General features: G+C 41.4%; 1 protein-coding gene across 1 annotated transcript in view; it reads left to right on the top strand.

Annotated features, from left to right (window-relative positions):
• Positions 1 to 25,928, top strand: part of DENND5B (DENN domain containing 5B) — a 105,415-nt gene that overhangs the window by 30,074 nt on the left and 49,413 nt on the right. The window contains exons 2-3 of the mRNA XM_053943765.1: positions 18,642 to 18,751; positions 23,885 to 24,551. Coding sequence (XP_053799740.1) covers positions 18,642 to 18,751; positions 23,885 to 24,551 — 777 coding nt within the window. The remainder of the gene's footprint in view (positions 1 to 18,641; positions 18,752 to 23,884; positions 24,552 to 25,928) is intronic.

Here is a 25,928-nt window from a genome sequence, read left to right as displayed (position 1 = left end):
GGGATGAAAGGAAAACTAGCTTGTTGGACACCTTCTGCTTAGCCAAACAGCTGACTATACCTCCCTGCTTTGGATATTCTTGTATCCCTCTAACCCATCTCCCCAAGAACCAGCCAGCTGTGTGCTGCTCTGGTACCTGGCTAAGCCTTATGTCCTAAAGGGCTGATGGCAAATCACTAGTCTTCCATAGCAAATCTTTTAAACCTGGGGTGTAACAGCAGTCAATGCACCTTGCATGCTTTGAGGTTTCACTCAAGACCAGCACAGGCTCTAATATGTCACTTCAGGTGATGGTCCATTTAGAGGTAACTTGTGCAGCTTGGTCACAGGGAATAGTGTAGCAAAGGGATTATTACCACAGACTCACTCTGGTGCCTGCTCTCTGAGGGATGATGGGTGATGGATGAAGGCACTGCTTGTCCTTTGCTGGATCTGAGACTTCTGCAAAGCTTCATCTGTAATAATGCTTTTAGCACAAGTGACTTCTCAACACCTGTGCAGTAAATAACTCTGCCACAGTAAATTTATTGAGCTGTTTATTGACGGTTGCTGACTGCTCAGAGACCTTTCTGCCCGGTCTGCTACTTTCAGGGAATTGAAACTACTGTTCCAGAAACTGGTGGTTTATTGGTGCTCATCTTCAGATGCTTAAAATCTTCAGTCTTTGATACAGTTATATTTATGCAAACACAGCAGGTCTTGGTGGTAAAATGGGGAACTTCAGAAAGACAGTTAAGTGCATGAATAAATTCTGAATTTAAAATAAGTAACGCTTCTGTTATGTTGATATATAGACATACAGAAGTTCGCTTTGTACCTCCCCTCCCTTTTTATGTCCATTTTTCTTTGAAGAAAGTTTCCTTTTTTTCTTTTCAAATCATCAGTAAGACTGGCTTTTGCCTCTGTGTAAAAGCTATTGATCAGCTGGTAAGGAAAGAAAGGTGTTTAGATGGCGACCCAGGGCTGCTTTCTGCATGGCCAGGTCCTTCTGCACAGTTCCCCAAATGCGAGTTCCTTTGGTCTCCACCACCTCTGTTATTTTGTGTTGGCTTTTTTTAAAAATTTTATTAAACAAAAGATAGTGTATTGCTCTTTTGGAGTGTTGTAGGTGACATATGAAGTAAACATAAAATGAGGAATATCTTTCTTTAGATGCCTTTAGTTGCTGGGATCTCCTTTGATGGCCAGACACTACTTGAGAGATACCACACAGAGCCTTCTGTTAAATGAGGACTGGTTAGGAGGATCCCGGTGCATGTGAAGCTGGGCAGGGAGCAGACCCCAAATGTATTCATGGACTAACTGAAAATACAGCTGGGTAATGGCTGGGATTCTTCTTGCATGTCTTCTTTCAATGTACTGAAGATGTGTTTCTTCTGTTGTGCAGTAAGCTGTTTTTTGTTGATATCACCTCTTTTGGGAAGCAGGAGAGGGAAATTTAGATGCAGTCTCTCCTCACTCCAGCAAGCAGAAAATTGAACACATTTTTCATGCCTGAAGGCATGTGTTCTACCTCTTATTTGGTGTTAGAGCAGCCCCTTAGAAAGAAGTTTGTTATGGCTTAGCCCCAGCCAGCAACTCAGCTCTACACAGCTGCTCACTCACTTTCCCCTGGTGGGATGGGGGAGAAAATTGGAAGAGTAAAAATGAGAAAATAAGTGTTGAGATAGACAGTTTAGTGGGTAAACTAAAAACAGCCTGTGCAAGCAAAGCCAAAAAAATGGAATTCATTCACTGCCTCCCATGGGCAGGCAGGTGTTCAGCCATCCCCAGGACAGCAGGGCTCCAGCACGTGTGACGGTGACTTGGGAAGACAAATCCAAGCCATAGCTCGCTACTGTGAGGAAAATTAACTCTACCCCAGGCAAAACCATCACAAAGCTATAGCTGCATTTTGTGAGGATGCTTGTAAAACACTTGAAGCTCTTTTGCTTGCTGGATCAGGCTATGCAGGGACTGGAAACCAGGGAAAGTGGAGCCTCAGCTGTAGCTGACATGGGCAGGAGCCTTGTTTCTGGTGGCTGAGGGAGGAAAAGTGATGGGAAGGAGCATCCTGCAGAGCTGAGGTGCCCAGGCCAAACGAGGAGTTATTTAACAAATCCATAAACCCCCAATCAGTGAGCAGCCAACCCTGCAAGTGCCAAAAGCCAGGGTTTTCTTAAAAATAGAAGGAAAAACCTATGGTGCTGTATCCAATTTTGGATATGGGTTTAAAGACTTTTCAAAGACCAGAAAGCTCAGCAGTGTTACTTTTCTATTTTGTAAAAGCCTGAGTAATACCAGCCTTGCTGACAATAAGTTTGTGCAAGCAGGTCACATGCAGCTTTTGCCTCTGTGCGTGTGCTGGCTCCGGGAAGATGTTGGATTCTGTAACTCATGTCAAGAGATCTGTGTGCAGTTCTGCAAACATGTGATACCCCAGATCAAATCAATAGATCATTCCTGAGCAGGAAACCTTCCTAACAGGATACCCCTCTGCATTTTAGAAACAAGGGCAGTGTGAGGATAGTGGGGTTTGTGAAGGCTGGAGGCTTTTCTCTTAGGGCTAGAGGAAAAAGAGATGGGGGGAAAAATATGCTCCAAGAAAACATGCACTGACTGTTTCTCTGTCTCTGAAAAAAATCTGGGGGCATTCTGCTTGTAATCTTACCCACAAAATACTTTTAAAACTGCAGCTCTTCCCTCGATTAGGGGTTTGCTTAACACAAAGCGGATACTTCCCATGTGTCTTCCTTGAGCCCAAGTGATGGGGCCTGACCAAGTTTCATCTCACACCTTCAGAGCCAGGTTGGCATCGCTGGCTTTTAGGATTTGCTCTGTCCTTCTGTCTCATGCTGGGCTAATTTAGCCTCATCTTGGTAAACAAGAAAAGGGTCCTTATTCAAGAGATTTGAGCTGGAGTGACTGCAGCTGTCGTCTGGTCTGTGTGCAAACCAATTTTGTTCATTCCCTTGCCTGGCAGGAAGCCTGAACCAGAATTGTGTCGGGACTAATCAGCATTAAACCAATGTCAGAGGGGCTGCAGCAGGCTGCTCTGTGGCAAGGCAGGAGCAACAGGGCTGTTTGGGGGGGATTAGCCTAAGTCCTGTTTGGGATGCAGCTGTGCTAAGAAAGGCACTGAAACTGTGCAGTGTATTTTTCTTGGGCTTTCACAACAAGCAGCAAACTGCCAAAAAAAAGTGGCTTCCCAGTGAGAAATCAGCATGATTTACTCTGTGACTGTGGATAAAAAAGCTAGGAGAAGGTGCAGTGTCCACAGAGCTGTAGTATCCAGGAGATACAAATGATGCCTTTGAGCATGCTGGGCTTTCCTCTCCTGGAGAGGCAAGGCAGTAGACAATGAAATGAGTTCAGTGTATGGTCTCCAGCCAAGAGATGACGTTAGTGATGCTGCTGCTGTTATGTTATGCCATAATAGATGTGTTAATACTAAACAACATGAAGACTAGGAGGTGAAATATTTTGAAGAGAAGACCAGAGGTTTGTCAAGGGCTGATTCATAGCTTAAGTGCCTCATGGACTCTGTTTTGCTGCCTGGCATTTAACTTGCAGGTTCACAAGAGCCTCCTGGTTTGCACTGCAAGCATTAAGTTGGAGAACCTGCCTTACACTGTTTTCTCCAAAGATGCTGAAATATTGATGTCTTACTTTGCTCTCTTCTCCTTACAGCTATTGAATTGTCCTTGCAGTTTTTGCAAGACAAATTATTTTTGTCTTGCTCCTGAGCACCGTGATTTGGCTTTGAAGTCAGCCCTGCTTTAAACAGGGACATGGACCAGAAAACTTCTAGATCTGCTTATAACCTTTCTGATCTGGTTATTCTGATCCCCCTGCTTATACCTGTACATATTTTGGGTGATTCTACAGCTGAAATTCTTCAGCTTCCTCTCAGGGGTCTGTTTGTGTAGGTCCTCAGTACTAGTCATCCCTTCTCTGACTGCAGCTATGAGAGTTCCTTGGAAACAACCTGGAGCGGGCTCATGTGTTATCCACAGCAGGCACAGCCATGCTCTGAATACCTTCTAGGCCTCCTGAACCTCTGCTAAATATGAGTCTGCCTGAATTAACATGTCAAAGCAAACAGCCATGAGAGCTGTACAGAGCTAAGCCCAAATGAACTTTGGAACCATATCCCTGCCACATGCTAAGCATGTTTTTGTTGTTTCAAAAGCTCATTTAAGGGGAGCAAGCAGACCTTCTGGTCTGGGGTGCCCCATTTAATTGTAAGCTACACAACATAAGAAATCCTGCTTCTTAGGGAAAAATCTTCAGAGGCAAACCTGTCTGACATGAGTGAACTGAGTGAGGCACAGGAACAGAGCAGCTTTCTGAATGCTTTCATCACTAGAAAACTCCCTCAGGTCTTAGTGAAGAAAAAAGGACCAAAGGCCCAGCCTTGCCTTGTACTTACTAATAGATGGTATGGTCTCCTCCAGCAGTGTCTGATGGCCTGGAACATTTAGTGGGTGTGAGATTATTCATTAGGCAGAAGAGTATTAGCTACCAGCAGTGCCTTCCGACACACCATTTTCCTAGAGGGAGGTGAAATGTTTGGGGCATACTCTTAAGTGGGACTAATAGGTTAAAAAAATACCCAGCTAAACAAAAAGACCACAATTTTTCTGAAAACATACCATCCAGCCATGTCCTAACTGAGCTGGATGGGCTTTGGAAGGAGCCTTCAATGCACATTCTCAAATAGCCACTGAAATGGCTGAAAAATATGTATGAACCTCTCCAATTCTGGTAGTGGTTTGTTTTGTTGGTTTTGGTGTTTTTTTCGTTTGTTTTTTTTTTTTTTTTTTTTTTTTTTTTGTTTTTTTTTTTTTTGTTTTGTTTTTTTGTTGATTTTTGGTTTTGTTGGGTGTTTTGGTTTTGGTTTTTTGCTTTTGTTGGGGTTTTTGTGGGTTTTGGGTTTTTTCTTTGGTTGGGTTGGTTGTGGTTTTTTGTTTTTTTCTTTGGTTGGGTTGGTTGTGGTTCTTTGTGGGTTGGTTGGGTTTTTTTCATAGTTCTGGCTGAGAACATCCTGGCTTGCCTGAGGGCTGGGCTGTGTAAATGAGGTAAGGCCGGTAACAAAAACTAGATTTGCTGTAACCCAAAGCCCTTTCTATCTTCTGTCCTTCAAGACTGGTATTTTTTCCTAAACAACTTATGACTTTGAGTTTCAGAGGATTTCTCTTAGTGTGTGGATATTCAAAAATTACTTTCCCCAATGCAGTTGTTACACTTGGATTCTGCAGGAATGTATTTTTCATGCTTAATTATAGGCAGTGTGCTCTGTGGTGGCCAGCGGCTTCAGGCTGTTATCCTGAAATTGCCACCTCTTGCCGTTTCTAATGTAAGAGGGTTGGTTTTTTTGTTTTGTTTTGTTTTTGGTTTTTTTTTTTTTTTTTGGTTTTTTGTTTTTTTTTTTAATTCAGGGTATTTGACAAGTTTGGGCCCCCTCCTTGTGAGAGCACAGATGGCAGCTAAAGGGATGCTGGAATGATTTCACTCCTACCTTGGTGATGACAAACTGGGTTTCAGGAGAGAGTGGCAAGACTCTGCAAATCTGTTTGAACATATCCTGTGTCTCTGACAAATGTGGAAAGGATTTCATGCTCCTGTGATGGCCAGTGCTGAGGTCAGAGGTCCTACTTGCTTACCTACACTCTCCTAATTGATCATTATGTCCCGGGCTCCCCTCCTGTCCAGACTTCAGTGTTGGGCTTTCTGCCTCTTCTGCCTCAGGGCATCCTTTGAGAAGTGCAGAGCTGTTCTTCTTGTCAGGGAATTTATTCTTCATCTTCACATAGAAGGGCCCTTCAGGAAAACTCATACAATGGTTTGGAAGGGATCCTAAAGACCATCTGATTCCAACCCCCATGCTATGGGCAGGGACACCTTTCACTAGAACAGGTTGCTCAGAGCTCCTTCCAACCTGGCCTTGAACACTTCCAGGGATGGGGCATTCACAGGTTCTCTGGGCAACCTGTGCCAGTGCCTCACCACCCTCACAGTAAATTTGAGCTGGTGCAGCTCCTTTCTCCATCTTAAAGACCACCTGTTGTTTCAAGTTTTGTATGTGCCCAGCCTGCATAGCCCAGGGATTTGAAGAAAAGGACAGCTCAGACTTGAAATGTCTGGCAGTGCAGCAATTTCAGAGTTCATGATCTGACTTCGGAGTTCTGTTTTCTCTTGAGGATCTTTGCAAAGCTTTGTGTTACTTTTTGTTTGGCATACACAGTACTGTAGTTTCCTTACTGAACTTTCTTAAAAGAGCACAATTTCCAAAATATTAAATAAAAGAAAGGTTAGGGAAAGGGAAAAACTGACCTTGGGTCAGAACAGAAGTTGCTTTTGCATCTACAGGTTAACACATGGTTGCAATTAAATGCCTTTTCAAAGCAGAAGACAAAGACTTGGGAAACATCAGTTATTTTAGGTAATATTGATTTCATGGCTGCTTTGACATGCCCTGACAATTCAGGGAGATGCAGCAGTGTTGATGTTTGTCTAAGAAAGTGCAAACCTCTGTCACAGAGTCCACCTGGATGACTGTTGCATGTGAGTGAGTGTGTTATCATTTGGGTAAGGCAATTGCACTTTGATCTAACAGGAGAGGAGCTGTACCTGTGTGGGGCTCGGGTTTTGCTGCCATTAACTCAGCTGCTCAAGATCTCCTCCTGTGGACTGCATCAAAATCCACCAGCTCTTGAGGCAGGGAGAAAGCAGTGGAGAGGTGGAAGGTGGATATGGATTAGTGCCTTCATTGCAGTAATGTTACATCTTCCCCCTTCACTGTAACATCAAAGTGTTCCTGACCTGAATGAAATAGGGCTTGCTGCTTAACCTAAAGCAGCTTTGTTGGGATGCACCAGTGTAAGAAAAGAAGCAGGAATGGTGGGGAAGATCTCTGGATAAACACACCAAAAAGTTGAGATCTCCAGGATAGGAGGCAGAAGGATGTTTCTTTAGGGAGGCAGTAATTTGGGAAGGCGTTAACCAGAAGCACCACCAGAACACTCAGTTCCTCAGGCTGTTTATAAATGGATACTCTGATGCTACAAAATACAGATTCAGGTTGAAGTTTCATATTTCTGCATTAAAATAAGTCACATTCAGGCTGTCATATCAGTACAAACAGAGAATAAACCTTGCTGAATTCAAAGCCTGGGGTGAAGTCCTACTTTAGCAAGCAGCCTTTTTCAGAGGCAAGGAAGCATTTCTGGAAGCTTTGTTGTTTTGCCTCACAAATAAGTTTAGCTAGAAGTTTCAGTGGTTTGAAATTCTTTCATGACCCTTGAATTTGCAGCTGTAGGATGTATGTGAGTGCTCAGATTCCTTTAATCTCATACATACATCATGGTTTTGATTTTAAAGGGGAATTCTTTTCCCCACATGCACTGCCCGTTCTTGTGACAACTTGGAGACTGGCGCCACTGGACGGATTGCCTGTATACATGTGAAATATTCATTATAGTCTGTGGTACTCCAATATTAGTGAATCATCTTACAGTCCTTAACAAGAAAGTATTTTTTCATTCTGGTAGTAAAACTACTGAGTTTATTTTAGAAAATAGTCAGTAATGTGCTCAGGTATCCCCTGCTTAGCTTATTGCAACTGCTGAGATCTGTATCATATGTTGTCACAAATTTTTTTTAGCTTGAATCTTTCCTCTTGTGTGTGCTTCCCATTTAAATATTTTTTTTAATTGTTTCCTTAATGAAAATATTTAATGTAATTCACACAGACCTGTTAACCTTTGCATTGAAGAGGCATCCATCAGGGATGCTCTTGGTGTGTATTCTGCAAGTTGCAGAATAAATCACCACAAACCTGTCAAACCCTGAAGAGGTATGCAAATGCCTGTGTGTCTTTAATCTGACATGTGTGTATGCTGCCTGATTTGAGATGCGAATTTTAATCCCACAGGAGCAAAGCAGGAGCTCCTGATGCTACTGCATCACTGTGTGGAATTAGGAGCCAGCTGGTGTCCAGGTTTGGGGACTGTCTCTATTATTGCTCAGGCCATTTTGTGGAAGACCCCAGGTGCAGGGGCAGCTTTTATCCTGGAGTAGAGTGTTCCTGCCATTCCCCTCCCTTTGAGGGAAGAGGGAGTGTGCACATGTATGTGGCTGTGAATATATTGCATGTGTGCTCTTTCTTACACAGAGATATGATCTTGAGTTGGTGGGCTTGTTTTATAGGGAATATTGAGTGGGGACTATTGAAACCCATCCTTAAACACCCAAAATTACTCTCTTCTGCCTTGATTTGAAGGAATAACAACATTTTCAAAGCAAAATGATAATATTCTTGGTTTTTTTGCAACAAGATATTCAGATTTAGTTCTCCTACATTGTCACGCCAAGACACCAGTTTGTGTTGCTACACCCATACTTTGTGTTTATTCTCTCTCCTTTTGCATGTACTTCTTTGCATTTATTAGCCTTTCCAGACCTTTGTACAGTCACAGAAACCACAGGTACTAAAGTGTGTTCAGCTATGGTCTGTGGCTAATCCAGCCTTGATCTGCTCAGTGTGAAATGCTCCTTTTCTAATGTGTAATGTAGTAACAGCTACCGAGGCTCCAAAACAGCATGGCATGGTTTGCCTCATTAGGTGAAGCATTTTATTTAACTCCATAAAATTCCCCTTTATGCCAAAGGAAGGTGTAAAATACTATAACATATGTCATGTAGAAATAACAGGAATTGTGTGCAATGGCCAGGAGGGTTCTGGTGTCTGATTGAGGTGGCTCTAAAAGCCTTGGTTTTCAAGTAGATCTGTAGTTGGTGACAGCTTATGCTTATGTAAAAATTAGAGCAGCAATTATGTGCCCTCTACCTATGTATTTTAGCATGCTAATCAACCTGGGATCCAGGCACCAAAAGATTAGTGGTGAAGAGGAAACATTTGCTTAAATGCTGAGTAATTTTAGGTTTATTTAGACCTCTGCTGCTTTCATCTCTGCTAAGAGGGCACTGAATAATGGGCAAGACATGCACTTAGGTTGAAAGTGGGCTTGAATTTCTTATTCTCCTTTTCTGTGCATCTCTCCTTGTTCAGAGTCCTACTGGCTCTCTTCAACCCGGTTGCAGGCCAGGAATTGTTCCCCATTCCCTTTTGTGGCTCTCATGAGTCTTTTTACCTTTAGGGTTTAAAAACATTCCTGAAGGATATGCCACTCTTAAATGGATATCTACTGATAGAGGGATCTTCACTGGAGTGGTTGTAGAAATGTGAGGGGAGAACGGAAGAGACACTGGTTTTCATTGCTGGGCTTTGGCAACGGTGGTACCTGTAAGATAAAGAGCCTTTTGCACTTTTCTTTTTTGTTCTTTAAGAGCTCTTGTTGATGGCAGTGAAAGGTGTATAATGGGGTTTAAAGCTGCTTTGCTGGGAGAGCAAGCAACCCCAAAATACCTCTGAGAGAAAATCTGGTAGAAGCATTGAAACTGTTTTTGAGGCACAAGGTCAGGGCTGCACTTGCAGAACTTCCTTCATTTCCAGCTGTCTGTGGGGACAAGTGGGACAAGGGAAGAAAGGATCAGAGGCACATGGGCATTTGTGAACTGTACCCAGAGACAATTACTTTTCTGGCCTTTTCAAGTGAGATCCTTCTTTCCACAGATGCTTTGGCACCTAATGCTCCCCAAGGCATTAAGGGAAGCCAAAGGATTTTGGTTCTGGCAGCCTTTGTAGGGATCTGAGCTAAATCTAGAGGCATGGTAGAAATGATGCTGCACTTTGAGTTTTCCACCTGGAATCTAGTTTGGATCCAGAAAATAATTTTTGTCCAAGCCTTTGGATTTGAATCCTGAAACTTTACAGTGACCTGGTGATTGGGTCCTGGTGTCAGCTTTCTGTATTTTCAAAAAACCTGGAAACTGGCCACAAAGTGGAAGTATCAGCTTTTAAGATGAATATAGCTGTGGGCAGCACATCCTTGTCTCTCTGCAGCTCCATTCCTGCTTGCCACCCTTCTCCATCTGGAAGCTCTGGTAATTTCAAGCCTTGCCTGAGGGTTCTTGTGACTTTTCCGTGTCCAGAAGGTTTTTTTGTCTTCTAAAAGGATTCAGTTGTTGAAAACTGGTGGAAGACTGGCTGTTGGAGACTGTTGTAATGCCAATTCCTTACTGGCAGCAACTTATACAGCAGTTGCTCAAAACTCCCTAAATAAAGTTTGTGCTACACAAGGGAGTGCTTCTACTTTATACTAATGAAAGAGCTTTGTTAGCTGCAAGTAGCAAAGTTCTTTCTTTGCCTGACCCTTTTCTCACCAAGACCACGTATTAACTAAGTTTTCATAAAGCTAGCAGCTGCAGCCTTTGACAGGTGACAGTTGCCTTCTTGTAACTCTGTGCTTGTAAACGGTAAAACCCTGTGCAAAAGAAGTAACTCACTGCAGTGGGGATCCACTTCTGGGCCCACCCTTTCTAAATCCTCCTTTTGCCCCACTAAGGAAACCAGCTGTGTAAACCTCACAGGTGTGGGCCAGCTCTTCAAAGGACTGCAAAGAGGCTGTCCCTTCTGAGGGTGTCTTAAGTATCCATCATGTGTGCCAGTGTTGGGTTGTGGACTGTGCTGTTGGAAGAAGAAGAATCTTCCTCAAACTGGGGATAGCTTCCTTCTGGTGCCAACAGCATGTGGGCAGTGGTGAGTAAAAACCAACCATGAGTCCTTTGCATCCTCTGTGTGGCTCAGCACATCAAGGGATAGCTCTTGGCAACATCAGCAAGGAAGGGCTTCCTTTAATCTGGGGAAATCCCAGTGTAAGGTTGCTAAGTCCAAGGAACTGAGGCCTCAGGCTTGTGTGAAGTGGGTAAAAAGAAGGCTAAACCCCTGGGTTTAACTGGGTATTGTAGCTGCAGTGTGGACATATTCATGTTCTGTTGATGTCAAAGTTGTTTAGTGCTGAAAATGGTCCAGGTCAAATTAAACTTCTTTCTTTTCTTGTACTGATATGCAAGCTGAGCTTAATTTGGATGGCAGGAGTTGTTATATAAATGTAGCTTTGGTGAAACTGCTTCTGACTTCAAATAACAAAACAGCTGAAACTTGCCATCCTGATGAGTGGAGACTAATATGGGTGCATGATGTTATGTGCATTGCAGAGTGGTTTAAAAAAAACCTCTAACTTAACAGCCCAGTTTAAAAGGTAACAGAATGGACTGGAATCATACAAAGAAAACTGTTTGTCCCTGTCTTAAAAAAACCCCAAAGCAAAATTTACTGAAAAACTCCTCTTTCTTTCCTGCATTGCTGCACACAAACCTCAACAGTAGTAGTGTAGGGATTTTCAGGATGACAGGTTCTACTTGTTTGTGGGGTTTGGTAGGTTTTTTCCTTGCCTTTTTCTTCAGAAATGCTAACTGTAACAAAGCAGATCTTGAGGCAAGACTCTGGTACTACCTCTGTAGCGTACCTCTACAGTGGAGCAGAGAACAAAACCTATTTTAAGATTTGAGTCACAAATTATATTGGTGAGACCATTTTCAAAATCAGTCTGAGAATGCAACATCATATTCTAACACAAAAATTAGATGCATTTGAACTTGAACCTGTCCCTGTAAATAAGTAGAAAGCACAAGCATGAAAGATGTGCTATGCAAAAGGCATGACTGGGCACCTGGTTCTGCGTTCTGCCCACAGAAGGAGGCGAACACATGGAACAAGGAGTGGGAAACTGGCATTGCAATGGGTAGGAAGCTGTTCAAACTTCACAGGAATGTGACAGCCTCTAAAATACCTTCATTTTCTTCATGGTTCAGCCAAAGACTGCAGTAGTCAGGTACCTCCAAAGCCAGGGATCCCCTTGCTGGGCAGGCTTTAGCATCCTGCTGTGTTTAAAGACCCAAGACAGTGTCTTATTCCTGCTTGAACATTTATCACACTGCCATCATTAATGTTCTTTTGGGAACTGAGAGCTGCATTTCAAACTCTGCAATTTCATATGGTTATATACCTTGCTCATGTTCTGTGTAACTAAACAAAGACTTAGCAAGCAGTTTAAGAATAATGATGTGTGAAGCTTCAGTTTAAATGAATTTTAATTGTTGCGCAGATTGTTTTCTCTATTAGTAAAAATGCTCATTCATTTCATATCAAGTGTTCAAAAAATACAGCAGATTTGAATATAAAAATGTAACAGAAAAGAAAATATGCCACTTGTGTATGAACAGGATCAGCCAAGGATCCCTGGGGCATGTTTTCCCTAGTTTGGGAGCCCATACTTGTAAAGGCAGTAGGAAAAGTATGAGTGAATTCCACACCTTGATTTCTAGAGAAAATAAAGGCCCAAAGTATAACTAATTCCCTGTACTTATAAGTACAAGTCAGGTCATATACCTGCTCCACTGTTGCCTGCTAATGTCTTCAGCCTTTGGAGACAGACTCCAAGGTAATTGTGTAGGAGCGCCATGCCTTGGGCACCTGTTTATTAAAGTCCACCTGCTCCACTGCAAAAAATCACCCAAACTGGCCTGATTTGATTTTTTGGATTTGACAAGATCATAATGCAGTTCTGGGTAAAAGGGATGGTGTAATTCATAATTACTCGCTAATGTAGTGACATGTCTATGCTCTCTTGGCAGCTGGGACTTGGGCTATTTTAAGACTGACTGTGTTGATGCTGTATAGTGTTATTCAGATGCTGTATAGTGTTATTCAGTAGGCAGATAGTTTAGTATTTTAATCAAGGACCAAAGGAAGAGATTATGGCAAACTAAATTTCTCATTTTAAGAACCTTTTCTTTTTTATTTAGACGTACTTGTTTATGTGAACAAATCTCCTTTGTAATAGAATTTTTAAAATACTGTATCTTTTCCAAGTGTAATTAATTTGTGGCACTAATAGTGTTTCATTACACTGTGTTTTTGTAAAGAATTAGGTGGTACAACACAGGGGAGTGTCCATAGCTCTGTGTTTGTATAATTGTTGGCAATTTGACTTCCTGTGCAGAAGTTTTTATAGAACTTCTGTGACTGCTTAGCCATGTGATTGATGATAATAAATGGTCAAAGTACTGAAATGGGCATCAAACCAGAGCCTGTCTTAGAGCACCTGGTTATGCATTGTTTCACAGGTTGCTCCTTTTCACTCTTCCTGTTGCAGAGGTGCTGGCTACCTCTGTGGAAGCTCAGTGCCAAAATCCCTTGGAATTAAAATCTTTAGGGGAGAGCTGAAAGGACAGCCTGGCAGAGAAATTTGTAAAGGTAGTGTGGATATGGGCCATCTTGTAGGAGGCATCTCTCTAGTTTTGACAATTGTTTTGTTTCCTTTAATTTAATACTTATGCAATTTTTTAGTTCAAACACCTTAAAATTAGAATGAAATTACTTAAGACATATGGGGTGGAGAAACATCATCCTACAGATTTGAATATCTTCAGATGCCTCATAAAGAAAAGACAAAATTATCCTAAAGTACAAATTCACGTCTAAAAATCTCTGTTGAAAGAACTCCTGTGCCCTCTGCTGAGGGTTGCCTTCCCAAAAAAATCTGGCCTTGGCAGAACTATCTATGTTGACTACACTGGTGTCTGGATTAGCACTCAAGTAGGAGGTTGTAGCAGAACTACTCTGAATGTACACCTAGAGAGTGAATCACCAGAGAGGTCACTGGTACTGCAGCTTTAACCTAGGTGCCAGCTCCATAAAAAGATTTAGCTTGAGGAGGATTGTGTGATGCCTTTGTGTAGTATGTGAATGTGATTTTTTTTTTTTTGACACAGAAATGCCAAGGCATCTGTGGAAACATTTTTGTTTGTCTGCAGGAGATGAGCAAACCAGTTAGAAAAAACCTCAGACGTGCTAGCAGGAAGCTCTTCCTTTAGAAGTGGTAGCTGTTGCTACCATTAAATAAACACATTAAAATTGTTCATCCAAGTTCTAAACATAGCTTATTTCTTCAACTTTTAGTCCAAAAACACCCAGTTATGAGACAGAAATGATGACTAGAGCTATTAGATAACTTCAGTAAGTCCTGAAAATGGCATGCAGTACTGAATTGAAGGTGTAACAACATAGCTAACAGTATTATACTAAATAAAACTTCTTGGGTTTAGTTCAACACTAGCTGAAGGACTGGTGTGGTTTTTCTCCTGAGTTTCTCAGGCTCTAGAAGGGCTCAATATGTGAACAAAGGTGTCTTTCATAATAGGGAAGCTGTAAAGCAGTATGTTGTTTGAAGTACTGAGAATTTAATCTTGTTACTAATTTTGACAAGTATTTCTGCCATGTTTGTCATTGCATTCAGCACCTCTGCAGTAATCCAGTCCTGGAAGGTTTTATTTATCATGTGGATTTACCCTTTGCCAGTAGTGGGGGGAAGTGAGATTGTGAGGGGGAATATTTAACATCTGCTTCATGGTTTTTTCCTTCCCCAGTACATTGTATATATTTTCATTTTGTTCATACTTGTTTTTTTTATTTCTGTTTGTTATGTTGTGTAGTCTTGTACCAATATCTGCAAGCAGATCTCCATGGCAAGAGCTCAGACACTGCAGACAAAACCTCAGGTAAAGAGGGGTTAAGGATAAAACAATGATCAGGACCTCTCTATTTCTTTATTTTCAGTCTTCTAACTCCTCTTGAATCAAATTGAAAATCACAGATCCAAATCAAAACCAAACCTCTTGGACTTCTTAATTATTTTACCTAATTTAAATCGATATTTGGAAAATTTTGTTTTCTTTCTTGAAGCTCTCTTGGCAGATGTGGTTCTCCAGCAAAATCCCACTAGTGATGTCAATATATTGTCACTATATTGGTGAAGAGGAGACTGTGCTAGATCTCTGTGCATAATAGACTGAACAATGTCTTGCATGAGGCCATTTTACAGGATACTCACCCAGAAATCTAATGAGGCTTAGTTATGTGGATTTGTGAGTAGAGGGGACTGAAAGGTTCAGCTCCACCAGTTTCTGCTACAGAGAAATAAACTTTCCTGACACCTCAGGGAAGATTATTTTGCAGTCTAGATTTAAATAGCAGTACTGGTGAGGTTCACATAGACACATACCCCCCAAAAATTTCCAAATAATTTAGATATATTGACAGGGTGTGCATCCCCGCTGTGGTTTCCTGCTTAAATATGATCCATCAATTCCTCTACATATTGGCATGCAAAAGGCAGGTTAGACACTGCCCTCCTCCTCAGCCCTCCCAAAATCCACTACCGTCTTAGAGACAACTCAGATTTTAAAACTTTGGAATTAAAACTGGTTGGTCTGCCTTGTCCCAGTCCTCCCTTTCATATAATCTCCATCCTCTGCTGTGAGATTATGAGAATGTGAAGTCAGAAATAAGAACTTTGAGTTAATGTCGTTGAACTCTGATCATCCTCTCACTGCCACCTTGGCATCCTGGGGAGGCATGTAAGAAAAGCAGCAGAGCAGTTCTGCACTACTTAAACTAACCAGTTCCTGGGTCTGACAATTAACAGCTTGCTTGCTCCCCAGCCAAGCACTGTTATTCCTGTGCCCACATTGTTTTCTCACTCACACATTGTGTATTATTTGCTTCTCATGCAGGGTCATCCTGTTATTAAATAAGCTTAACAAAATTCCATCTGCAGGGAGAGGCCATAGCTGGGTGTGCTGAGCACTTTTACTTGGAGGTAGCTGTCACAGAGGTGGTCACCAGGAGCACTGTGCATAGCTGTGCTCCCAGTACATTCCTCTAAAGGAATAAAAGATATTTTTGTTTCTGTAGTCACAGGCATTCCTGTCTGTTCCAGAGCTTGGAAGGAGTGACAGATAGTTGGCATTCCCTGGAGCAGAGGGTGCCTCTGCCTATTTGGTACAAAGCTTTGTGTCCCTATCACTATGACAATTAATTGAAACAGAGCTGTTTAAAACTGAAGATTGCTAAATTTTGATGTAGGATCACTCTTTTGAAAGTCATCATGATTAACAACTTCATGGCTGTAGTTGCATTTCTCTAGTAATTGTATCCTTCATCCAGAACATGGAATAGGCTTGTTTTCTGATTTTTGACCAATCTTTTTGTTTTGAAATTTAATTAGCACAGTTTTTTCTTGATCTAGCATGCATCACTATTTGCTTTTAATTTGAAACTAAATGTCCCTTTAAAAGCCAGCTCCTTAAAGGAAGGCACAAGTTTAAGAGTACCATTAACAGGATGTAGGATCCAAATGAAATGGAAGTTGAATCTGACACATTTTACACAATTTTTAGAAGTACTTGAATTTTTTTTAAATATCCTGAAAGCAAAAGGATTAAATTCAAACCAAATTTTTTAATTTGTGTCAGAATTGTGCTGTTGTCATGGGCAGCATGCATCAAATACAATGTTCCTGTCCATATTTGTAGTACTTTTATCTGGCCATTAGTATTTTAGCAAATGGATTAAATTTGCATTTAATACTTGTTTCACTTTAAATGTGCCTTGCTAATCCTGTTTGGAAAGTTAGCAAAGAAGCACTTAAAAGCATGTGGGGAGGTTTAATGGAAACTCACTGTTCATCTAGAATAACAGCTAAGTAGATTCTCTCTGCCACGTGTGACTCAGCAGTTCAGAACTACCAAGGCTGAGAGCTGATAGTACCAGGTACCTTTCAGTCCAGACCCCTTCCCTCATGTTTGCCAAGAAGATTCTGCTCCCTGTGGTTCTCTTCCAGCTGCTTGTCAGTGTGGAGCTGGCTGTTGTGGTCCGTGCTTTTCATCTGGTTTTGGTGAGAGTTGAGGTTTTTCCTGCTAGTTTGGGCAAATGATGGCATTTCACCCTCACACACAGGCTGCTCCTGTCACATCCTTGTATTGGTTTTTTCCTAGTTTTGTATCTCCTCTAAAAGCTTGCCCTGCTTGTCTTTCCATGAGGCAGCTTTGTATGGAGGGTGCAATGTCATGTCCTTTCAAGCTAATGACAGGTTGATTTACTCCAGTGTGGCGTCTTGGCTCTTTGCTTTTCCCTCATGATCACTGATTGAGAGAATTTTATTTTCTCTATGTGTGTTTTACCTTAAGTTTATATTTTTCTCAAACCACTGGAATGGTAAAATGCAAACACTGCAGAGACTCTACAAAGGTAAGTTGTTTGTGCCATTTTTTTTCCTGTGTAAAATGAATCCATGTTGTCAGCCTACAGGGACATTGTAACTGCTGGCTTTGGGCAGCTGAATTTCTTAAAGCAATGCTTATACTTGATAACCAAAACTTTTTCTATTTTTTTTTTTTTTTGTCATGAGAAAGGAAACCTTCAAAGAAATTTAAACTTCAGCAGTCACTTAACTGCTAGCAGTAGAGAACTTCATTAAGTCATCCAGATATTCCCTTCCTACTTTTAGTAGAAGCAACCAAATAAATTTAGTATCAAATACCTGCCTTTCTGCCAAGTCACACTTGTAAGGTAAACTCTCAGATGTGAGAATGATGGAAGATCTAATTGGGAAATAACCTTGTGCATATTTGTTTGATTATATGAGCATGTTAATTACTGTTTGATTCTGAGAGCTAAAAATGTTGCTGAGTATGTCTAAGTACATACCTGGAGAGAAAATTTTTGCTGCCTTTGCTTGAAGGGATCTTTATTTTGTGACATTTTGGGAATTGGTGGATGACACTGTCTTTAATGGCTCTGCAAAGAACTTTTGGACCAAAATAAGAGGTTATTCTACTGCCATGTTCTGAAATAGAGATATGGTCTCTGTTTTTGGTGTACTTGGTCTGAGCTTGCAACTGAGTTTGAGGAGGATCTTCATAGATTATCAAATCCTACTGTTAAACCTGGCACTGCCTTTTTGCTACTAAAACATATCCCCAAATGCCACATTCACATGTTTTTTGAACACTTCTAAGGGTGATGATTCCACCACTATGATGCTGCAATGTGTCTAAATCCTGTGTTCAAAATAAGTATTGTATAAAAGTAACAATATCTTTAAAATCTTAGAGATTACTTGGGAAGGAAAAGATTTCAAACCCCTCCTCAGAATGTGCATGTGAGTGCTGTTGGAAGAGCTCGTTTTGTGTGATAGTGTAATAGATGGTCATTTAATTAATAGATTTTAAGAACTCCTTGTTTTGATTACTGTTTTGCATACTGTAGACAATCCAGTGAGGGAAACTCCATTAACAACATCACTGTGAAATACAGTATTTGTATGCTGATAACTGGATGCATTTCTGCTTGAAGTCTAATTTCAATCTTCCTCTTTGCACTTGCTGGATTCTTTGTGTGGAGAAAGAATGTCCTTGAAATTTGTTGTAGAAAAAATAAATGTTTAATTGTCACATAGGACTTGCAATATAAAAAATATCATCTATAATGAATGCTTGAATAATTTACAATAGCCAAGAGGTGTTCATATTTTTTATTAACCTTAAAGACAGCTTCTAACAAACTTTGAGGGAAAATGCTCTTTCACTGACTAAGTAAACCATCTCTAGATACTCGAGCTGTAGGAGAAGGTCAAGAATCCAGTTGATTGCAAGGTCTTTTTCTGTAAAATTTCAGCAGTCAGACTGAATAGGAATCTTTTCTGTTTCTCTTTTAAAAGTTGTTCCTCTGAGATTCAAAATATCCATCAGATTTGACCAAAAAAAGGAAAAAAAAAAAAAAAACAAACAAACCAAGTCATCTCTCTCTGAAGCCTCACTGCTGTTTCGAGTCATTATTTCTTCATTTATTGCAGGAGAGAATTTCGACCAGAGCCCCCTAAGAAGAACCTTCAAGTCCAAAGTTTTGGCCCATTATCCTCAGAACATTGAGTGGAACCCCTTTGACCAGGATGCCGTCAACATGGTAGGTAGAGAAAAACTCTCTTCTCAAATTGTTACCAACAGCATCAGCCCTCAAGAGTTCCTGGGCTGTTTACAGCCAGCCCTTGTGATGCTCTTGTGCTGTTGTGGCTGTGGTGCTTCTGCTGGGACTAAGAGCACTCACTGGGCATGCTGCATGAAAAGCTGTAGAGGAAGAGGTGTTGGGAAAACACAGAATACTTTGAGACAGAACAAAAGTGCTGCGTTCCCTCATTAGTTCTAAGTGTGCTGCGTGATGAAACAAGTCCAAGCACCATCCCAGGGACTGAGTGAGGAGGGGTGTGATCACCTAGAATACCTATCCCCAGGTAGGAAGGAGGCAAATCAAGGAATTTTTAAGGTACTGATATCCATGTGGGGTTTTTGAATACAAAACACCTTGATTCTGCAGACAAGGGAAAGCAGAATCTTTATGCAGAAGCTGGAACTTAGCTACAAACCGCAGCTTTTGCTGGGTCATCACTTTTAATGGCACCTCTGCACCAGTACATCTCCTGTACATCTCTTTCCTCTCAGTTATATTTGATGTGAGCATCTGTGTGGCTGAGTCTCGTGGACTGGGAAAGGAGGGGAAAACAGTTCCTGGAGTGGGGGCGGTGACAACTGAAAGACTGATGATCCACTGGGAATTCTTCTGAAAAGCTGGTAATTAAAGGATGATTCCAAAATCATCAAAGCACTTGTTAAGAGCATAACCTGACAAAGACAACAGATTACTGGTATTTGAGCTTCCCAGTACAGAAAATGGCATATATTTCTTAATTTAAAAATAACCAATTGTTGTAGCAGTAACATTGAACAATATTTTAGCTGTTTTCAAAAATGTATATTGGGTCTAAGTCAATACTGGAAAATTAGGGAGGCCCTTCCCCCAGTCTAGGTTAGATGAGCTTTGCATTTGAGAAGGCAGAACAGCACACCACCTGCTTCAAAATAGAACTGACCTCATTGTATGGTGCAAGTCAGAAATCAGAAGAATCTCACCCAGCAGATGGAGAGATGGGGAATATATAAAACCCACATTAAGTTGGCTTTTTCAAATGGAAAAAAAATGCATTTGGAACTTCCCTGCAGTCATGAAGATGTAGAAATCTGGAGTTCATCTCAATTTCCACCAAATTTTATTTTTTGCATTCTGACAAATTTAGCAGGAAAGCAAGGGAGCTGGGAGTAGCAGTGACACAGAGAGCTGACGCTGTGGCACTGCACTTGCACAGAAAGGCAGAGATGAGCCCAGCCACTCCCTCTGCTTGCTGACAGCTGGGGATTTCTGTCTTCTGCTTCCAAATGTGCGCTGCTGGAGTTGGGCTGGTATTTGGGCTGGTCTCCACATCACTGATACAGAAGGCATGAAGGACTCAGAGCAATGCTTCATCAGGAGTTAAGATGGTAACAGCTCAGCTGCCAAGGTTATTTATGCCTTTTAGTTCTGCCTTTGCATTGGGGGTGTTCCAGTATGAAGTGATGAGGGGTGTGCAGCAGGAATACAGCAGCTGGAATTGCTGTGTTATTTGTCTCTCACGTTACAGTGGAGAATGTCTAATATTCATGAAGTTTGATCACCGTAGATGATTGGACAAAAATGGAATGCTAAAACCAGCAAGAGACCTATTAAAATAATTGAGCTGAACTGCATTGAACACATCTTTCATTTGCAATGTGTCTTGGAGAAAAAAAAAGCATTTACTAACAGCAGCAGTATTTAACGATCTTGTAAATTATCTTTTGGAAATTTTTTTTATTGTTTTGATCTGAAACATCATTTAATGTAATATCCACCTCCCTGGAATCTCCCGAGGCAATTATTGGCCTTTCTGATCTTGCCTTGCTGTATTAGTTCTGCTTATGTGTTTGCTTTATGTGAACTTCCAGAAGCAATTTTCCTCAGAGAAGAAAATGCATAAATCCTTGAAGGGTAACTTGTGAGAACTCTGGCTTTGCTGGATGCCTAAGGAATTTCAATTGCCTTCTGGAACCATCCTGTTGTTTTAAAAATAGCCCCCTGAAATCCCAAGCAATCAAGCTGCAAAGGGAGTAATGTTTTCTCTCTGTTTCAAAGCATATGTCAAAGTACAGAGCTCTCTTTAATAGGGAATTGTGTCTTTCCCTCCTCTGCTTTTTGTGATTATCCCTGCCTAACCTCACACACCATCTTCTGTGACCATTCTGGAAGCATTGTACCAAACTAAAGTTCTCAGTAAAGAGATACAGAAATTTTTAGAATATGAGCTTCCTATTTTAGCCCTCTGATTCATCAAGGTATATAAATCTTTGCCTGTATTTCTAAAACTCAAGGAACCATTATCTGTTTAATGTCTCATGTACTAAAATAAAAGAATTAAAGGTTCCCTGGTGGCATTTGAAGAAGCAGGCTTTAACACAAAAGCATCTTTCTCTCCACCCCCTCACCCACAGTGCCATTTGGGTATGGAGCTTGCTGCCACAGCATGTTGTGAACATGAGAAATATGTAGAGGCTTAAAAAGTGAAATAAAGATCTAGTGGAGAAGAGGTGAACCAATGGTGGTGGGCAGTGGTCCAGAGGGGACTTTTGGTTCAGAAATACCTGCAAATGATGATGGCTGGGAGGAGGCAGGGATTATGGTGGGTATGTGTGTCCTGCCTCTGTGCTTGAGGAAAGGGTATCTGCTACTCAGGAGTTCCAGAGACAGGTTATGGATTAGCTGATACCTCTTTATCTATCCTGGTGTAACTTCCTTTTGTTTTTATAAACCATCTTGGTTATAAGCCTTATTGCAAATCTGGTGTGATTCCACGGTTTTCTGCTGATGGATACCTTTAAATAGTAAATAAATTATTAATAGTAAATAGTTAAATAGTAAAGTGCTCAGGAAACCAAAATCCTGTCCTTTGATCAGTAATCTTGGATAGTTTTAGGTGTTTATACAAAGATGCAATGCAGGTGACTGACTGTGTTCTCAGCATTAGTGAGCCAGATTCACACCGGCAGGCTAAAATTTCACCCCCCTTAGCACATCCCAAGCTGCTCTCCAGCACTCTCCTCTGGCATGTGTGACACAGATGAGATGGGAAATGATTGATGTGCGAGGCACGAAGATGAAAGTTTTCATGCATTAACCACAAATTCAAAGCTTTCTCTGTTGCTGGAAAATGATTACAGGCTCTTCCTTTTGATCTTAGCTTCTTAAGTGACTCCTGGTCATTCCTCCTGCCTCGGTTCTTCCCATCTTTTTTTTTTTTTTTCCTTTGCTTTTTCCATGTCCTCTTATAGGTCTAACAACAGCAGAAGTCTCTGGGGCAAGGTTTGCAGCCAGGGTCTTAAAAGGTCAATATTCTGCATGTGTCAAGTTGTGGCTGAAACTTAATAGATGGCCATCCCTTTGTGTGTGCTTACCCAATATATAAAGGACAAGGGAATAATAATTAAGGTTTGGAGGAAATGTATTTAAACAGCCTTCTGAAACAGTCTCAGCTGCTCTGAATTTCCCTGATGCCTATCTGTGTCTGATTGTAATAGTATATCTAATTTGCTTGTCCAGGTATTTTTCTGTAAAGTGAAGAAAATTTAATCACTGATAGCATTGAGATTTAAGCCTATGATTTCAGCCTGGTTGGCTTTGATAAGGCTAACAGCCACCATTGAAAGCCCATATTCTAGAAATAAAATTTTATTAAGCAAGCCTGCCAAAAATGAGGTTGAGGTATTTATTGTGGATAATAAATTTAAATAAAGTGTGAAACAAGGATTTTTACTGCTTCTTTATTGGAGAAGCCTTAACCATAGCCCTGCTCTTAATGCCTCAATAAAAACTATAAAGCTCTTGAATAAAAATGTGGCTGCTCTTCAGAAATAGTTCAAGCTGCAATTTCATGCTTTGTGTCAGCAGAGCCCATCAATTGAATTAAATTCTTCTGCCAACTCCAGGCTACTTATTTCCCTACGTATTACCTTTTTGAGCAATATATGAGAGCTGTCCTAGATAATTTAGGAGCCTGATAGCCTGTTGTGGAGTCTGGACCGCTTGCCTAATTCCCAGCTTTACCAGGCTGTTGAATGGTCTCTGCAAGATGCACTGCTGAAGTTCAGGGCAGGATGTGTCTGAAAATATATAATTATTTCTCCTGACCTCTTCCAGCATCACAGGAATTAACTCTTGGTCAAGATGAGACATTAGGGGACATACTCAGTTGTGCCTAGGTTCACATACTGTGGTAAAAGTTGGCTTCTACTGTTGCCTTTTTTGAAAAGGAATACTTTGAAGATTCTCCTTCTCTTCTTTCCTTTTATTTCTTCAGATGGTACAAATAAAGCTATAGTCCTTTGTTTATAAATATACTTATTAAGCTAGAGCATGAGGAGTTTCCTACTAATGTGCAATTCAAACAAGTTTTTCTGGGTGTTTGTTATTTTGTATTAGATGGTTGATAGCATTCCCAAAGAATGTCTGGAAGAATGCCTTGATTTATCACTAGGGCCATGCTTCAGAGAAACACCCAGTGTAGCAGAATCACTGCAAGGGATTTTGCTGAGTGGTAAATCAAAAATGAGGCTTTCATAGATTTTTGGGTGTTTCCCTCCCTGCCCCTCCTTTTATCCAGCCTAAGCTATTTGGTAGCACTTAGAGAAGAAAGTACATGTAATAGCTGCCAGTCAGCTGGGGTTTGGTTTGTTTGTTGTTTTTTTCCCGCAGAAAATTAGGGAAGATCAAAGAATTCCAAGAAGTCTATGTAATTTAAATCCAGTGGTATAAGATGCTTCCTTCACTCTGATTTTCAAGTACTGATATATGCAAATGAGAGCAAAGCTGGATGCTTTTATATGATACTTAAATAAATGACACAAAGGCTATTCAGTAGTGAAAACAGTTTGAGCAAGTAATGAAAATGAGTCGTAATGACTTAATAGATGGATTATTTTGGAGGGTGCTTTCCTTTCTTCAGTCATGTCTCCTTCTCAAGTAGCATCAGTTGTTTTGTTCTTGTTTTTTTTTTTTTTTTTTTTTTTTTTTTTTTTTTTTTTTGAAGGTAAATGGCTTGTTGTGATGCAGAGGACAAAAAGAATGTGCCTGTATAGCAAGAATAGCAAAATAAAACGGTCTTAGGTAACTCTGTCTATTTCTTTTCTCCTTTCTTAGCTGTGTATGCCCAAGGGGCTGTCTTTCAGGACGCAGGCGGATAACAGAGACCCGCAGCTGCACTCGTTCATCATCACCAGGGAGGATGGCTCCCGCACGTACGGCTTTGTGCTCACCTTCTACGAGGAGGTCACGAGCAAGCAGATCTGCACAGCCATGCAGACGCTCTACCAGATGCACAACGCAGAGCAGTACAGCAGCGTTTGCGCCTCCTCCTCCTGCAGCATGGACTCCCTGGCCAGCAGCATCGATGAGGGCGACGCCACGTCCCTCGCCAAGCTCCAGCGCTACAACTCCTACGACATCAGCAGGGACACGCTCTACGTCTCCAAGTGCATTTGCCTCATCACCCCTCTGCCCTTCATGCAAGCCTGCAAGAAGTTCCTGATCCAGCTCTACAAGGCAGTGACCTCCCAGCAGCCACCACCTCTGCCCCTGGAGAGCTACATCCACAACATCCTGTACGAGGTGCCCCTGCCACCCCCGGGGAGGTCGCTCAAGTTCTATGGGGTTTACGAGCCCATCATTTGCCAGAGACCTGGGCCCAACGAGCTACCGCTCTCTGACTACCCTCTGAGGGAAGTCTTTGAGCTGCTGGGCCTGGAGAACCTGGTCCAGGTCTTCACCTGTGTTCTTCTGGAGATGCAGATCCTTCTGTACTCACAAGGTGGGCACTCATCCAGCAATGTCTGTTTCCAGCAGGCAGTTCCTGGGCATCTGCAGCCACAGGAGCTTATAGAATTTCATCTTATACAGAGCTGAGGTTGATTTCTGAAATGTGAGAAAGCATTGAAAAAATGAGAGAAATGAGGGTGTCCTAATGAAAGCAGCAAATAATTGTTTCCTCCAGGCAGTCTAGGTGCTGCTTAATTATGCATTGTATTTATCATTTGTGGCAGCTAGCAATAGAATACATTTGATTATTATCCTCACACTGCCCTTGATCATGCAAGACAGCATGAAATTAATCCTATCTTTTTCAAAAATACCAGCAGCAAGTAATACATCTTGCAGAAGACGCTCTTGCTGCTACTTTGTTTTTCAAATTCCAGCAGCATATCGATTCCTGCCTCCTATATGATGGATATGTTCTTGTTAAAAAACACTGAGAGTGTTTTAGCACTTGGAGGCTAAAGATTTAATGGTGGGTTTTGAAACTGAGTGGAGCTACTGGTCATTCCTTTTTAGTCCTGCTTGAGGTATTTGGGAATGTTCATGACAAGGATTCTGGTACTTCTTTTTGAGACACTAAGATTGCAGTTGGCCAAACATTGGCAGAAGTTGCTTGCACAGAGCCTGTCCATGTTCCATATTGAAGTGTGCCATCCATCAAGCTTTGGAAGATCTGGTTTTGGTTGATTTTGGAAAATCTCTTATGGTTGTGTCTTTCTGTAATAGTGCAACACTCTACTGCAAGTTTGGGGAATCCTGACTTACTACTGGGCATGCTTTGGGATTTTACACCCCTATTACTGTTTCCTCTAGGATGTTGGTTCCTGTGAGTCTGGCCCTGGTAGTATTCAGATGTACATGTCAAGGTCAAGTTTTCCTGCTGACTTTCAAGGGGATGTTCAGACTTTTTTGGTGTTCCTCTAAGTTTCACTGGAAGTCTGTCCGTGTAATTTGGCTTCCCAAATGGCATCTGTGATTCTGACCCTAAATTAGGAAGATGTGCATCAGGGAAAAATTTTTGGGGTGAGGGGAGTGGTTTCATCAGAGGAGAATAAATCACCTGAATCCAGGAGGTACACATGCCTTTTAGTGAAAAGAGGAAAAGATGCTGACTACCTATGCTTGTCAAGAGAAGTGGTTCGAGCAGCAGACAGCTTGAAATGGAGTGGGGAGAGAGGATGGGAAATGGTCGAAAATGAGTATGGATAATGAACCTTCAGGCTCCAAAAGGGATCGCTTGTGTTTGCCATATAAAAGAAGAGGTCAGGAAGTGTGTAATGGTAATGCTAATAACTAAATGACTGAGAATGGGGAAGAATGTTCAGGGAGGTGGAAAAAGAGTAGTTCTTCTGCAAATGACGGAATTCAAAGG

Source organism: Vidua chalybeata, chromosome 5 (genome assembly GCF_026979565.1).
Source record: "Vidua chalybeata isolate OUT-0048 chromosome 5, bVidCha1 merged haplotype, whole genome shotgun sequence".
Classification (NCBI taxonomy): Eukaryota; Metazoa; Chordata; class Aves; order Passeriformes; family Viduidae; genus Vidua; species Vidua chalybeata.
This window is presented reverse-complemented; position numbering and strand designations above follow the sequence as displayed.